At 42.2% G+C, this 14776-nt stretch overlaps 1 protein-coding gene across 3 annotated transcripts in view; it reads right to left on the bottom strand.

Annotated features, from left to right (window-relative positions):
• Nucleotides 1–7243: 7243 nt before the first annotated feature.
• Nucleotides 7244–14776, bottom strand: part of LOC133478237 (protein inscuteable homolog) — a 60939-nt gene continuing 53406 nt past the window's right edge. For all 3 annotated transcript variants that reach the window (XM_061774045.1, XM_061774046.1, XM_061774047.1), the window contains exons 9-13: nt 13621–13799; nt 13468–13534; nt 12339–12494; nt 10440–10516; nt 7244–8754 (exon numbers count right to left, since the gene is read on the bottom strand). In XM_061774045.1, coding sequence (XP_061630029.1) covers nt 8626–8754; nt 10440–10516; nt 12339–12494; nt 13468–13534; nt 13621–13799 — 608 coding nt within the window. In that variant the 3' untranslated portion in view covers nt 7244–8625. The remainder of the gene's footprint in view (nt 8755–10439; nt 10517–12338; nt 12495–13467; nt 13535–13620; nt 13800–14776) is intronic.

The following is a 14776-nucleotide window of genomic DNA, read 5'->3' as shown; positions in this document are numbered from 1 at the left end:
CCAGTCTATTTTGTTTGGCCTTGACAGAGTTCTGAGTTCCATTCTTTTAGTTTTATGAACTTCATATTCATATTCTCATGCTTGTGTGGTGTTCAAAAGTAAGTCCACTTCACATCTTGATATTGTGCCTTTTCAAGAATGAGTTCTTGAGGCTTTTGACTGGCTAAAATGGCTTTCTGCTAAAAGATGTTAAAGCGCCACCTCCAGTGGTGCTCTTATAATGATTGACATCCAACGGTTGCAAGACTAGTGACTTAAAATCTAAACACTTCACAGTAAGGCAGAAACGCAAGTTATTGCATAGTGGAAGAATGATTGCTGACTAACATGAAGTCCCAGATTTCAACAACTTTGGTTAAAGAATCAATGGTGGCCTCGGACTTTCGCACAGTAATGCATTCTGTATTTCCTCAAATAGTGGCCCCTGTAAAGGACACCACACCCCAATTAATGGGGCCCTGCACTTAAGATAAATAAACACCTCCCTCAAATAGATGTCTCCGTTTTCCCATCAGAAGAAAAGCAGATAGTACAAGCAATTTTCTCAGTTCACACCGGAGAGACCGCCACAGACATTATAGCGTTGACTGCTGAGCCCATTTGAACTCTATTGCTAACCAAAACAGCAACATGTAACAGTCTTCAGTGTGAAGTCTTAAAACATGTTGTAAAAGAGCACCTTGTACAGAAGTAAAGATTATCTTAGGTTATATATAAAGACAATGTCTTTAACAACGTAGACTGACATGTGGTTGCTCCACAATGTTTATGTACTGGGGAACTACTCATATTCCACTCAGTTCCACCTAGTATGTCTCCAATCTTCCATTATGTTGAGACGGCGTCTTTAATGATAATTAGTGTTTCAGTAGACTCTGATATGTTGTCACTCCACAATGTTGTGTGAGTCCGTGTGTAAATCCATGTTTACTGTACATTCAGGCATCTTACTAGTTGCACCCAGTCTGCTTCCAATTTATGTGTAGCGGGGGAGACGTCGTTAGCATTCCATTAAACTGCAACTGAGTAAATAAATGTGGTCATAGCCAGTGTTCACAGGCCAAGAGCTGCTTTAATGAAGCATCCAGACACATACAGTATGTAGCTACTCACTTATTTAATATGCATCAACGGGTCTGTGACCTTGGATCGGGCCTCATTTCAAGTTGAACTAAAAAAGGGTTAAATTACAGACTTTGAATTACATATTCACTTTGAACGCACTGCTACTGCTGCCTTCCACAAGCGCTCACTTTAAAAAAAAAACACACACACATCTGTCGAGTGGCGTGCGCGCTTAGTATCTACTTGTCCTCATAGCGGGCGCATGGTTGCTCCTTTCAATACAAAAATAAAGTTATTGAATTCTTGCCGGCATCGCTAACATCCCCATTGTGCACACGCATATAAATGCACAAGTACCAGTGAGGAAGAAGGGGTCACCTGGCGCGCACACACACACACTTGTGACTTACAGGCATACCACAAAAAACCCGGCACTACACGCGTGAGTCACAGACAAGTGTCAATATTCAGGCGAAGGCTGTAGAACTTGACAGGCTTCAAATGCAGGCAGTAATCAGTGCTGCTTGAAGACAGGAGCGCTGCACCAGTGATGACGATTGCGAGGGAGACAGAGGGGGAGAGGGAGAGACAAGGCACACGGCGCCACCAAAGCTCCAAGAGGAACTGCAGGGCATGGATCATGACATAACTTGACCTACAGATCTTTTCAAGTCTGTGGTGTCACCATTGGGTTGGTAGTGGACATCAGAATTTTGGGGAAATTTAGCCCCCAAAGCCAGTTTCACTGAGCAGCATGAAATTTGGGAGACATGTCTATCATGAGTATACCTGCAAAAAAAAAAAAAAAAAAGTCTGTAGAAGTCATGTATAAATCAGCACAGCCATTTTGGTGTGAAGCTGACAATTTAGGTTTTGTCAAATTGTTGCTAACTTTGAATCTATACTACACAGATGGACAAAGCAAAACTGTGCAATAGTTTTCTTCATTGCATTGTGTGTGTCTTGGCAGCACATTTTGACAACTTACCATTGGTTCAGTAGTTAACCCCAGGATGTTTTGAAAATAAAGCCCCCAAAGCCAGTTTCGCTTGGTAGGAATTTCTATTTTGAGGAGACCCACAAACAAGTCTCAAAACGGCACGCCTAATAAGACAGAAGAAGTCGTCCATTTTGGTTTGAGGATGTCGTTCAGGGAGTTTGACCACTTCCATTTATTCCATGTGTTTATATCTAATATGGCTCATTTAAAGCTAACACGTTCACATTTTGTCACAGTTGTGTACACGCAGAAAAACAAATAGAATCCTGCACTCTTGTCGTCTGCAGGTGAAATAATCTCTCCACAAGTCCTTAGAGATCCTCAATTCTGTGTGTGTGTGTGTGTGTGTGTGTGCGTACGCACAGGGTCTAAATGGAGAAGGCGTGCTGTGGCGGCCCATTAATGGTTAGTGGGGCCCAGAAGACTAGCGGAGGGGAAAGCACTTTGTGTGTGTGTGTGTGTGTGTGTGTGCGCGCGCGGCTTTGTGCTCGTGTGAGTGTGTGCGTGTGTCTGTCACATCAAAGTTAAAGAAACATTGCTTAAATGAAGGTGTCTGTTTTGATATGATGGCTTTTAAAAAAGAGAATTTTTTTTTATTTAAATGTAAGTGGTCATTGATCGTCACCCGTCCGTCTACAATACAAATTTCAAATTGTTAGCAATCAGACAAAATCTCTAGGATGAATTTGAATTTCAAGGATCCATGGACATGACCAAACACTTGGATCCTAAAAGGCCGAATTTCAGTTTTTTCCGGCAAAGCTTCTTGAGACATTTTTTTGTGTGTCTACTCATGATAAACACACCAGCCAAATTTTAGGTTGCTAATTGAAACTGGCTTTAGGGGCTGAATTTTTTTCCTACTGAACCAATGGTGAGTCATAAAGTTTCACCTCCATGATCCAGCTCCACGTAATGATGAAAACGATTTTATATTTCCCATCTGTCTAGTAAATGAAGCACAAATTTTGTTACGTAATTTTGTTTTGAGAAATGCCCTAAAATAACTGCTTCAAACCAAAATGCCAGACTTCCTCTATTTTGTCGTGCATGGCTTCTTGATAAATTTTTTTAGTCATGTTTTTTTGTGACTTTTTCGTGGTTCTACTCATGATTTACACATCTACCGTGGTGTTGTTGTTATAAAAGAAAATATTTAGAAACTAGAGTGTACAGTATACATTAAAGCATGCGAGCGTTGCATTCAAGGCGTTTTCTCCGTCAGAATATATCACCTCCCCACAAAGTGAAGCATCACACACACACACAAGCACAAACACGCAAAAATGTGGCCTTAATAAAAAGAGCCTTTGAAAGTAACAAGACTGCGGTTGCTCAAATTTTAATCAGCGCATTTCATTAATTCATTCCTTTTTCCACAAGCACGCTCGCACTAAACGCGTCACAAGCTCAAGAGTTACTTCACACTCAAAATGTTGTTTGCAATGTTTACTTTCTTTATTTTGTTTTTTCCATTTACAGTCCACAAATAAATGAATAAAAACAAAACAACGCAAGCTCATAAAAGGGTTTTGGCTCAAGGACATTATAAAATTAAAAAGAAACAAACAAACAAAAGATGCATGGGTGACATCCCGCTGACCCCCGTGCGCTTGAACGCATCGCGGCGCATTCAGGCAGCAAATAATTGGATGTAAATCCATAGAGAGAAATGTTTTTGGTTGAGGACATTGAATGCACCGCTTGACTCATTTCTACTTTTCTCTTTGGTTTATCCACACGAATAAATAACGCCTCCCTTTTAGAATTAGGATGAAAAAAAAAGGTTAACTGGTGAGCCATTTGATTGCTGTTACTAACCAAAACAGAAGCACCTAGTGAGACACATGAACTCTGGTGAATTGAAGTGTGCAGTCTTAATTAAATTACTTTTACAAAAAAAAAAAGTGCTGGTTGGCTCTTTCAAGAAACAATAAAAAAGATATGCACACCGTATAAAAACCATAGTGGATGTTAGAAAAGGGTCTTAAGGGTTGCAAGGAAAAATTGCTGATGCCAGTGCTAATTTCCCACAATCATACATACGCTAAACCTAAGACACGATGCTTGGCTCTCTTGGTACATAACAAAAAATACATCCCACAACAGAAGTCGAAGTGATTAGTGGAAATGGGTCTTCAGAGCTGCATGCAAAATCCACTGCTGAGAATTCTTTTGCTATACTGTTGCCAACAAATTGTATTAAATGTGATTAAAGGTGTCACTGATGGTGTAGTTTTTACACTCGACTGACTTTAGGGCGGGAAGCGTGAGTTCAGTTCCCACTCAGTGACGGTGTGAATGTGAATGTGAGTGCGAATGGTTGTTTGTGTCTATATGTGCCCTGTGACTGACTGCCGACCAGCTCAGGGTGTAGTCCGCCTTTTGCCTGAACTCAGCTGGAATAGGCTCCAGCGCCTCGCGACCCTAACCAGGATAAGCGGTGTTGAAAATGGATGGATGGATGTGATTAAAGGTAACGCAATACCAAAATACTTGAACAAAAGGGTGCTGGTTGTTTTTTTGCATCCCATAATATAACAAAGTGTTCTGTGCAAATGGGTCTTAAGGGGTGAATTTAAAAATCTACTACTTTCCGACGAACATACGATACATATTATAAATGTGAAACATTAACTAGTATTACTACCGTTTCCAACGATTTAAACAAATATGAAACAAACTTCGACGAAAAAGTTCCGGTTGGCTCTTTGGGGACACAACAAAAAGTGTGCACGGTATTGAAGCATTGGGAAAAAAAATTAAAAATAAATCACAACTGCTAATGATAATTTATGATACACAGTTGCCAACAAATTGAATAAACTCGACACTGTGCTGACTTTATTGCAAAGTGAACCGAAGTGTTTAGTGCAAATGGGTATTAAGGGTTGCACGGTAAAAATCCGGCGGCACGGTGTCCGACTGGTTAAAGCGTCTGCCTCACAGTTCTGAAGTCCGGCGTTCAATCCCCGGCCCCGCCTGTGCGGAGTTTGCATGCTCTCCCTGTGCCTGCGTGGGTTTTCTCCGGTTTCCTCCCACATCCCCAAAACATGCGTGGTAGGTTAATTGACAACTCTGAATTGCCCGTAGGTGTGAACGTGAGTTTGAATGGTTGGTTGGTTGTTTGTATGTGGCATGCGATTGCCCGGCAACCAGTTCAGGGTGTACCCCGCCTCCTGCCCGATGATAGCTGGGATAAGCTCCAGCACTCCCGTGACCCTTGTGAGGATAAGCGGCTCAGAAAATGAATGGAATGATGGTCTTAAGGGTTGCACAGTAAAATTCACCAAAGCTGATACCAACGGTTACCAACAAATTCAACAAATAGAATAAACGTGACACTTTGTTGACAAAGCCAAGTCAACCCAAGTATTTTAGCAAATGGGTCTTAGAGGTTGGGCAGAAAAATGCTGATTTACGCTAAGCAGTTAAGCATTAGGATGGTGTCAAAAGTAACTTGTGAATGGTACAATGCATTTCCTTCACTGGGGCGCTGGTATTTTTATTGAATGCGCTTCAACTTATTTTTTGTTCCTATGTGTGCCTCGAATATGGATCAAGATGGGCAACAATGGAGGCAGCGGGCGTGCGCCACTAAACCCAAGGTTGGCGAGTTGAGCGAGCGAGAAAAAGAGGAGAAAAAAGCGCTTTTGATCAATTTGCTCTCACAGTCACGGTCAAAGGCAGCGGCAGTGTGAAAAGAAAAAAAGAAACGAACCTGTTTTGTGGTGCACCGTCGATACACTGTACAAAATACATCTTTGATCACAAAGAGCACACACACACTATTGTGTGAGCATGTGGCCTGAAGGGCAAAAGACAAAGAAAAAGAAGAACAGAGGGAAGAAGAAGATTGTGTCTCCAAGGAGAAGAAGGCTAGGGGCGAAAATGTTTTGTTTCTGTGCCACAAAAGGACGAGTTTTGAATTGGAGCACTAACAATTCTGTGTGGGTCGCTCCTTCAAAAGTTCTTCTCAAAGCTGTGCGGGACCACCACAATAAAAACATGCTGTCTGAAAATAATAGCAGAATATTAGACAAAGAAAAATTATTGCAAAGAAATTCAAGGAAAAAAATAGAAAAATAATTGACGAAAAATACAAAAATGTTGCACGATAAAAATATTAGACCAAAATTTAAATATGCTAAATAAAAAGAAATGATTGCAACCAGAAATTATCAAAGAAAAATGCAAAAATATTAAGGACCATTCCGCTTCCCTCTTCTGGCGCCATCACCCGTCATTTCTTGCGGCTGGCGTTTGACATGGGCTCACAGTTGGCAGACTGTTGCCTTTTCGGGTGGTAGCTGGCTCCTGCGTTGGGACCTGCTGTTGGTTGGAGCACCCATGCTTTCCAGACTTGGCGGGGGTGGTGTCGGCGGCGGGGTGAGCTGGGTGGGGGTGGGGGTTGGTGGTCCGGTTCCCTGGACGGGGCATTTCAGTTGGGCTGGGGTAATGCCCAAGGTCCTTGGGATTGGGTGGCGTCCCCCTGGCTGAACCCCCCACGGGATGGGCGTGCTGACTCGCCCCCCACACCCCTTTGCGGGTGGAGGGGACCGGGCCCGCCCTTCCTCAGTGTGCCGGCACAGCAACTCCATACACCAGTTGCCCAACATGCATGTGATATGGTGTTTATTCACTAATATGCTGCCTTCTGCCATTTTGGTTGGAAGCTAACACTCATCTGCAACCGCCCCATAACCCCCGGTGGTCCCGGTGCTTCGGAATCCAGCATTCAGGGCGACCAAAAACAGTAACGAATGTTGTTACTGCACTTTTGTTTTGGTTTTTTTAAAGACTTGACGCAAAAGGTGCAAAGCTTTGCATGGAAATACCAAACGAAGTGAAACTGACCTGGAAAATTCCAATTGGAAAAGCCCTCAGAAGAATAAAAAAAAAGGTGTCAATAATGCAGTACCAGGTGTTATTCATGCCATTGTATCAAACACTTACAGTAAATACACTGCTCTTTATGTGCTGGTCCGTGCTGCTTAACTACTTTATAAAAGTGCCACTTTGCCACCCCTCCTGAGGGTGCAATTAAGCAGCACACACACATTGCAAAAGCTGCACGGGCCACCCAAACACTTTTGTTTTATTCATATGTGCTCCAGGGTGGAAAAAGATTAAGTCCGATGGGGAATAACACTTCATCTTATCTGACAGATGCAAGACTCGTGGCTGGTTGTCTTTATTAGATGCGTTGCGTACAATCATTCCTTTTAAATAACAAGAAAAAAAAGCAATATAAATTCCAGTAGCACATATGATCATGACAGATATTGATGGCATTCACATGAAGAGGATTAACTCGAAGTGTCGTACGAAACAAGCAACAGGAATAATTCATGCACACAATCGTCATAAAAAACAAGTGTGCTGTCCATTTATATTCAACTGTAATGTTGTAATTATGTGGTTATGCAAATACAGTGGCTGGTATGAATGTAATATTACAACTTAATATCTTAAAATAAAAATAAAATAAAAACACTAAAATAGTATTTGAGCAACATTGCAACTTTCTTTTCTCAAAAAGAGCAGACTTTATTTGGGTAAGACTTTTCTAACTAAAGTTAATTTACTTTCGTAAGATCCAGCTTTTTTTCACGACAAATCGGCCTTTCTTGTAAATGTCGACTTTTCTCCTTGAAAAGATACAACTAAATTGAGTTGAGTTCATCAGCCAAAGAAACAGCTCTGAGCGTGTCACTCGAGGCTCTGTCAGAGGTGACTGTCTCATTCCTCTGCGCAGGAGCACTTTCAGTAAGTCAGCCTGGTCAGTGAGGAGCGCTGGTGAGTGGAACTCAGTACCTGAGGAGGTTAAACTGCTTACAACATACAAGGCCTTCACAAAAAAACTGAAAATGTGGCTAGTTAACACCTATAGCCTTTTTTAACCATGTGTTTTATGAAATTGCATTGTCCCCTTTCAAAAATAAACTGATAAATTGTTTGTTTTCATGAGATTCTTCTTTTCCCCCAAAAAATGTGAATTTATTTGTAACATATTTTTTGCCTTGAAAAAGTAAAATTTTATCTCATTTTAAATTATTTTTGTAAGATTACAACTTAAAAAAAAAAAAAAAAGATTGTTTAATCCCCCCCCCCCCAAAAAAAAAATATCAGCTTTATCTGAATTTAAGTTATTTTAGTAACTTATTTTATTCTCGGCAGACTTTTCTAAAAAAAGAAAAAAAAATGTATCTAAGTTCAAATACTTTTGGGATAATTATGAATGAACTTGATTAATAAATAAATTTGTAGCAATGATCGTAAAATTCCAACATTTTTAAGCCTGGGATGCAATGAAAACTAGTATACACAATATAAATAAATAGGATACGTGACACTGGACTCACACAAACTTGTCCTGATTTGACCTGTGAAGCGAAGCCACCATCACACTGTATGTCTGATATGATCTTTAAACACACACAAACACACACACACTCATATAAAATGTATCTTTCATCCAATCTAATGTGTTTGTCTGGTGGTCCACTCAAATATTTTTTTTACCGCTCAATCGTATGATGCACATTAACACATTAGCATCAAACAAAGCTCTCCTCCATGTTGGAGCACAACAGGAAGGAGTCGACCAGCCGCGGTTTGATCAGCTGCTGATGGTCTGCTGCCTCAATGCTGTCGGGACACCCTGATGCCAGCCTCCTCAAAGCCGCCTGCACGGACAGATACCAAAATATTAGGTATGCCTGAGCGATACAAATGCTGCATGAAAAAGCCTGCCTGTGCAAAGATAACATGACTGCTTCAAACCAAAATGGCCGACTTCCTGTTCAATTTCAGGCAGGGGTCCTTGAGACTTTTTCAATAGTCATATCCACCCAATTTCATGCCAAACGGGGAAACTAGTGTCGGGGGCTAATTTTTTTTCTAACCCGTTCAATTGTGGGCGTAGGTCTTTGAGACTTTTGAGACCCAACTTTGTGTTGATTGGTGACACCGGTGTTGCGGGCAAAAACAAAAACAAAAAACATTTTACTTTTATTTTTTGATTCTAACTTTGGGTGAAAATTGCATCGCCTCCAAATTTTAAAATTACTGTTTGAAGCTTAAACAAAAAGAAAAATATAATCTTGTACGTTGTAGCGCGCTATTTAATAGTCGGCAATGGAGTGTGAAGATGAGGGTAACCCAATTAAGTTGCCGACCGCCTCAACGCCCTCCTCCTGATAATGATGGGGCCTCAGATAGAATGATAAGTGGATATTCATGATGTGTGCATATTTACACATGCCACGTGTAAGCTGGCCTCTGGAAAGCTGTGTTAAGAAAAGAAAATTAATACACGAGAATAAGGGAAAACAGTGTACTCTGGTGATTTATTTATTTATTAGAAGTCGGCGTTTTCAGGTCAAAATTCCCGCATACACCTAAAAAAAAAGCATATTGAAGTTTCATCCTCAACAAAGTTTTACTGTGTCACAGTGGAATTTTTAAGGTGTCACTGTGGTTTCTTTGTATTCTGATGGATAATTGAGAATTACAGTCGCTCAGTCGAACAGAACAAAGTTTTAAAAGGGGGGTGACAAAAATAACAAAAAGGAGAGAGAGTGAAAAGATAACGAAATAATATAGGAAAAGAAGACAACAAAAGACAAGACACTAACTGTAAACAAGAAGAGGAAAGTAAATCATTACATACCTAGTAAAATGACACATTAGAATCGTATGGGGCAGTCGTGCTACACTCTGCGAGGGAAGGACAGGACAAGCTAGGGCAGGACTGGACAGGACGGGGACAGGAGGGGAAGCATGCAGGACAGATCGTGTGCCCGGCTGTACCACTGAAGTGTGGTGGGAGTGGCTATGTAAATTATAAATATCTGTAGGACTAAAGTGTAAGTGAGGGGATACCCAAGATATTCGGATAGTTATAAGTGATTTGTCGCAATGAGTGAGCCACACCCAGCGAATAAGTCCCAGGGGTGTGTGTCTGTGGACACATGCAAGTGAATTGACACCGTTTCGCATGCACAATAACCGTCGGAAGTGTCCTGTAATTGCTGTTCCTGCACCGAGGGTGCTGAGGACGCCACCCCATCCAATCGGGAGGCGGGGTCGGGCTCAAGAGCCCACTCGAGAGCGACCCGGTGGACGGGACACCTCCCACACCAAGGAACCCAAGGTGGTATACCGGCCCCGCTGAGGCGTCCCGAAAACCGGCCACTTGGAGGAGACCACAGGGGCCCAATTCCCCCCCCCCCAATACTGTATAGTGTACAGTATACAGTACATTAAAGCATGCGTGCGTTGCATTCAAGCAGTTTTCTGTCGGAATATATCTCATCCTGAGTGAAGCATCTCACGCACACACACACACATTTCTACTACTTGTACTTACCAGGCAAGCAACCAAGACGGAGTCACTGTTATTCCTCTCCGTGGGGGATCGGCAGAGCTCGATGAGACGAGGAACGGCTGAAGGCAGCAGAGGGAAAATTCACATATCTTGTTAACATCATCATCACCATCACTGTTACTTTTAGAGTAATAGAGAATAGAGCAAGTCAAGGAAAAGCCAATTTATAGCTATTTGTCGCTCTCTTCAACTTTGACCACATGCTCTGCCAACATTCGATGACAAAAAAGCAATGCAATTTTAGCATCAACCATCTGTCCAGGATACTTTTCTGCTAAGATTTCTTTACTAGTAGGAAAAATCCAAGAAAAGAAAAGTTTCTGAAGAAAACAGAACATTTAATGTTACATGCTACATGAACTATACTAAAAACAAACATCGCCCAAACCTCACAGATGACAGTTTACAATCGGGTGTGAAAATGGAGGCGACGTCTAAAGCACTGATGTGGCGACGCTCTGCGCTGAGGTTCAGGAGCAAAGATCACATTGACCAGGTAAAATAAACATTTGAATTGGCTATTATTTTGCAAATATATATTTAACATTGTTAAGTAAAATAGTCCTTTTTTCATTCAAGTTGACAGCTGACAGCATGCTCCACATGCAATAAAAATGATAAAGGAACACAGAAGCAGACGGAATTTTTTTGGTTCGCTGCAGATGGATAATTTAAGTTGAGCTATAATTTCATGAAAACGAGGAGTCAAATGAGACATTGGGTATTTGAAAGTAAGCTTCAACTAAGCGTCATTCTTCAGAGTTCATGCAGAAATAAAATGTTACTTTCAAATTTCATACAGATAGAAAAATGTATATGCAGTGTTGTCCTCACTTGAAATGTGAGTATTGAATAGTAAAGGTTGCGGGCCCCTGTTCTAGGGGCTGCAACTGAGTGCAAAATGGCTGCTTAAAAACAAAATGGCCGACTTCCTGTTCAATTTTGGGAATGGGTCCCGTCTACTTTTATGTGCGACCTCTTATGACAGACATGTCTGACCAATTTGGTGTCGATCAGTGAAAATGGTGTCAAAGGAAAATGTTTTCCAACTTGTTTACCTGCATCTGATTGGGGCTCCATTCATCCATCCATCCATTTTCTGAGCCGCTTATCCTCACAAGGGTTGCGGGTGTGCTGGAGCCTATCCCAGCTATCATCGGACAGGAGGCGGGGTACACCCTGAACTGGTTGCCAGCCAATCGCAGGGCACATACAAAGAAACAACCATTCGCTCTCACATTCACACCTACGGGCAATTTAGAGTTGTCAATTAACCTACCATGCATGTTTTTGGGATGTGAGAAAACGCACACAGGCATGGGGAGAACATGCAAACTCCACACAGGCAGGGCCAGGGATTGAACCCAGGTCCTCAGAACTGTGAGGCAGACGCTCTAACCAGTCGTCCACCGTGCCGCCTAATTGGGGCTCATTAGGGCCAATTCCCAAGTACAAATTAGTAAAATTGTTTTGTACTGTAGATAAGAGATATACCTGCCACTTGGCAGCTGCCGAAAGTAACTAAACAGTTACTTTTGTCTTAGTTACTTTTGAACTCAAGTAATCAGCAAAGTAACTCAGTTACTTTTAAGCTAAAGTAATCAGTAAAGTAACTGAGTTACTTTTTCAAGGTAACTGTGGCCACACTGGTCGGGGCTCATTGTTTTCTAATTCCCCTGGGTTGCAACTGAGTGCGAAATGGCTGCTTCAAAACAAATGTAAAATTTTGAGCATTGGGTCATTGAGACCTTTTTGTGTGTTGTGTTTTTATAGACATGTCCACCCGATTCTGTGTCAATTGCTGGTGTTGGGGGCTGAAAATGTTCACACTTTGCGGGGAGCGCTATTGAGTGAGTTTGGCAGGAAGATCAACCTAGGTACCTTTGAGCTGGATGGCGGCCTGGGCCACCTCGGCATCCCGGCTGAGGCGTGCCAGCGTGACGGCGGCCTTCTGCTGCACACGCTCGCAGGCGGCACCCTCGGACGGACTAGAGGAGGACGGCCTCTCGCCCAGCAGCAGCAGCAGCCGCTCCACGCCTGACAGGTGATGGAAAAACAGGACAAAGTCAGATATAAATATCAAGGTCCTACACTATGTAGCATTAGACTGTATTGTGTATTAAGTAAAGTACTGGTATGTTTTGTCAGTTTCACTTTGACAGGGTTTTAAGCAGCTATGACCATATATGGCACATTGCTGCCATCTTGTGGATCTTATTTGCACAACAACCATGATGTCCAATCTATTTTCTAAAGCGCTATTCAAGTTGACATTGTGCAAGAGATGAATAAACCCTGGACTGGTCGCCAGGGTACATATTAACAAAAAATTGGGCTGGGTGCCAGTCAATGTCAGGGCACATGTTGACAACTGACAGGTCACCAGTAAATGTGAAAGCCACACATATACACAGACAAACACCTACGGACAGACAAACACCTACGGACAATTTTTGGACTATGATGCATGTTTTTGGAGGCTGGGAGGAAAAACTAACGCAAACTCCACATAGGGAGGCCGGAGCCGAGATTTTAACCCAAACCTCAGAATTGTGTGGAAGATGTGCCAACCACAAGTGCAGCCCTAATTAAAAATCAACCCATCCATCCATTTACTTTTCCGCTTATCCTCACTAGGGCCGCGGGCCGCGGGCCACTGGAGCCTATCCCACCTATCTTCGGGCAGGAGGCGGGGTACACCCTGAACTGGTCGCCAGCCAATCGCAGGGCACATAGAAGCAAACAACCATTCGCACTCACATTCACACCTACGGGCAATTTAGAGTGTTCAATCAACCTATCACGTATGTTTTTGGGATGTGGGAGGAAACCGGAGTGCCCGGAGAAAACCCACTCAAGCACAGGGAGAACATGCAAACTCCACACAGGCGGGGCCGGGATTTGAACCCCGGTGCCCGGAACTGTGAGGCAGATGTGCTAACCAGTCGCTCACTGTGCTGGCCTAATTAAAAATGAATACATTTATTCGATGTAATTATAAATAGATCACCTTGCTCCTGTAGGACTTCACTTGCACACTGCTCCAAGACAGATAGGTTGGCCAAGATGGTCACCACCTAAAATTAAAACATCGGAAGTCTATGCTCGTTTTAAGAGTGATTTTAGTTTATTTTCACATCCCGTAACAATGGCGACGCAGTACCTGGTCCTTGGAGTAGGGCGTGTCCACCCTCTGGCGGTCCTTGCAGGCCTGCAGCAGGATGTGGATGGCGTTGAGTTGTAGCAGGATCTCGCAGGCCATGCTGTCGAAGAAAGTGATGTTGGCCAGGGCCGCTGACGCCAGCAGGAAGACCTCGCCGCAGGAGGCACTCTCACACAAGTCTGAAGGACAAGGAAAAATCCATAGTTTAGATCAGTGATTCTCAAAGTGTGGGACCCGTGCAAACTACTATATGGTACACGAATAAAATGTTCAAACTGTGAATAATGCTACAGTGGCTTAAACTTTTTCAAACTCCAGTACAATATATCTGTTCAATTATGCTAAACATTTTAGGACAATACATTTGTATTTAATAATTTTGAACAGTTTGTTAAAACAGAAGGTATTTTTTAGTTAACTTATATGCAATACATTTTAATTGAATATTTTTTCAAGTTTTTATTTTTTTTATTTTCCTATGTTCAAGCGCAGTGTCAAATGTTCAAACTGTGCATAATGATAAATTATTAAATACACTAGGAATATCTTTCAGAACACTTACATTTTTTTAAAAGCATTTTAATGTTGGTCATGATGGTTATATTTGGAAAGCTAAGTATTTTTTGGAGGTGGTACTGGTACAAATGTTATAACACTACCTTGGATGTCACAGACCAGATTTCAAAAAAAAAAAAAAAAGGGGAATTCCTAACAATAAAAACTGACAAACAAATAAATCTCAATAAATCGGAGGCGTACACATACTTAGAAAAATGTTTGTTCTTATTCCAAGTTGTGACTTTACTTTAATAAAATTCATTCATTCATCTTCCGTTCCACTTATCCTCACAAGGGCGTGCTGGAGCCTATCCCAGCTATCTTCGGCGAGAGGCGGGGTAGACCTTGAACTGGTTGCCAGCCAATCGCAGGGCACATAGAAACAAACAACCATTCACTCTCACATTCACACCTACGGGCAATTTAGAGTCTTCAATTAACCTACCCTGCATGTTTTTAGGATGTGGGAGGAAACCAGAGGGGCCGAAGAAAACCCACACAGGCACGGGGAGAACATGCAAACTCCACACAGGCGGGCCCGGGATTTGAACCCCGGTCCTCAGAACTGTGAGGCAGATGTGCTCACCAGTCTTCCACC

This window comes from Phyllopteryx taeniolatus, chromosome 5 (genome assembly GCF_024500385.1).
Source record: "Phyllopteryx taeniolatus isolate TA_2022b chromosome 5, UOR_Ptae_1.2, whole genome shotgun sequence".
Taxonomy (NCBI): Eukaryota; Metazoa; Chordata; class Actinopteri; order Syngnathiformes; family Syngnathidae; genus Phyllopteryx; species Phyllopteryx taeniolatus.
This window is presented reverse-complemented; position numbering and strand designations above follow the sequence as displayed.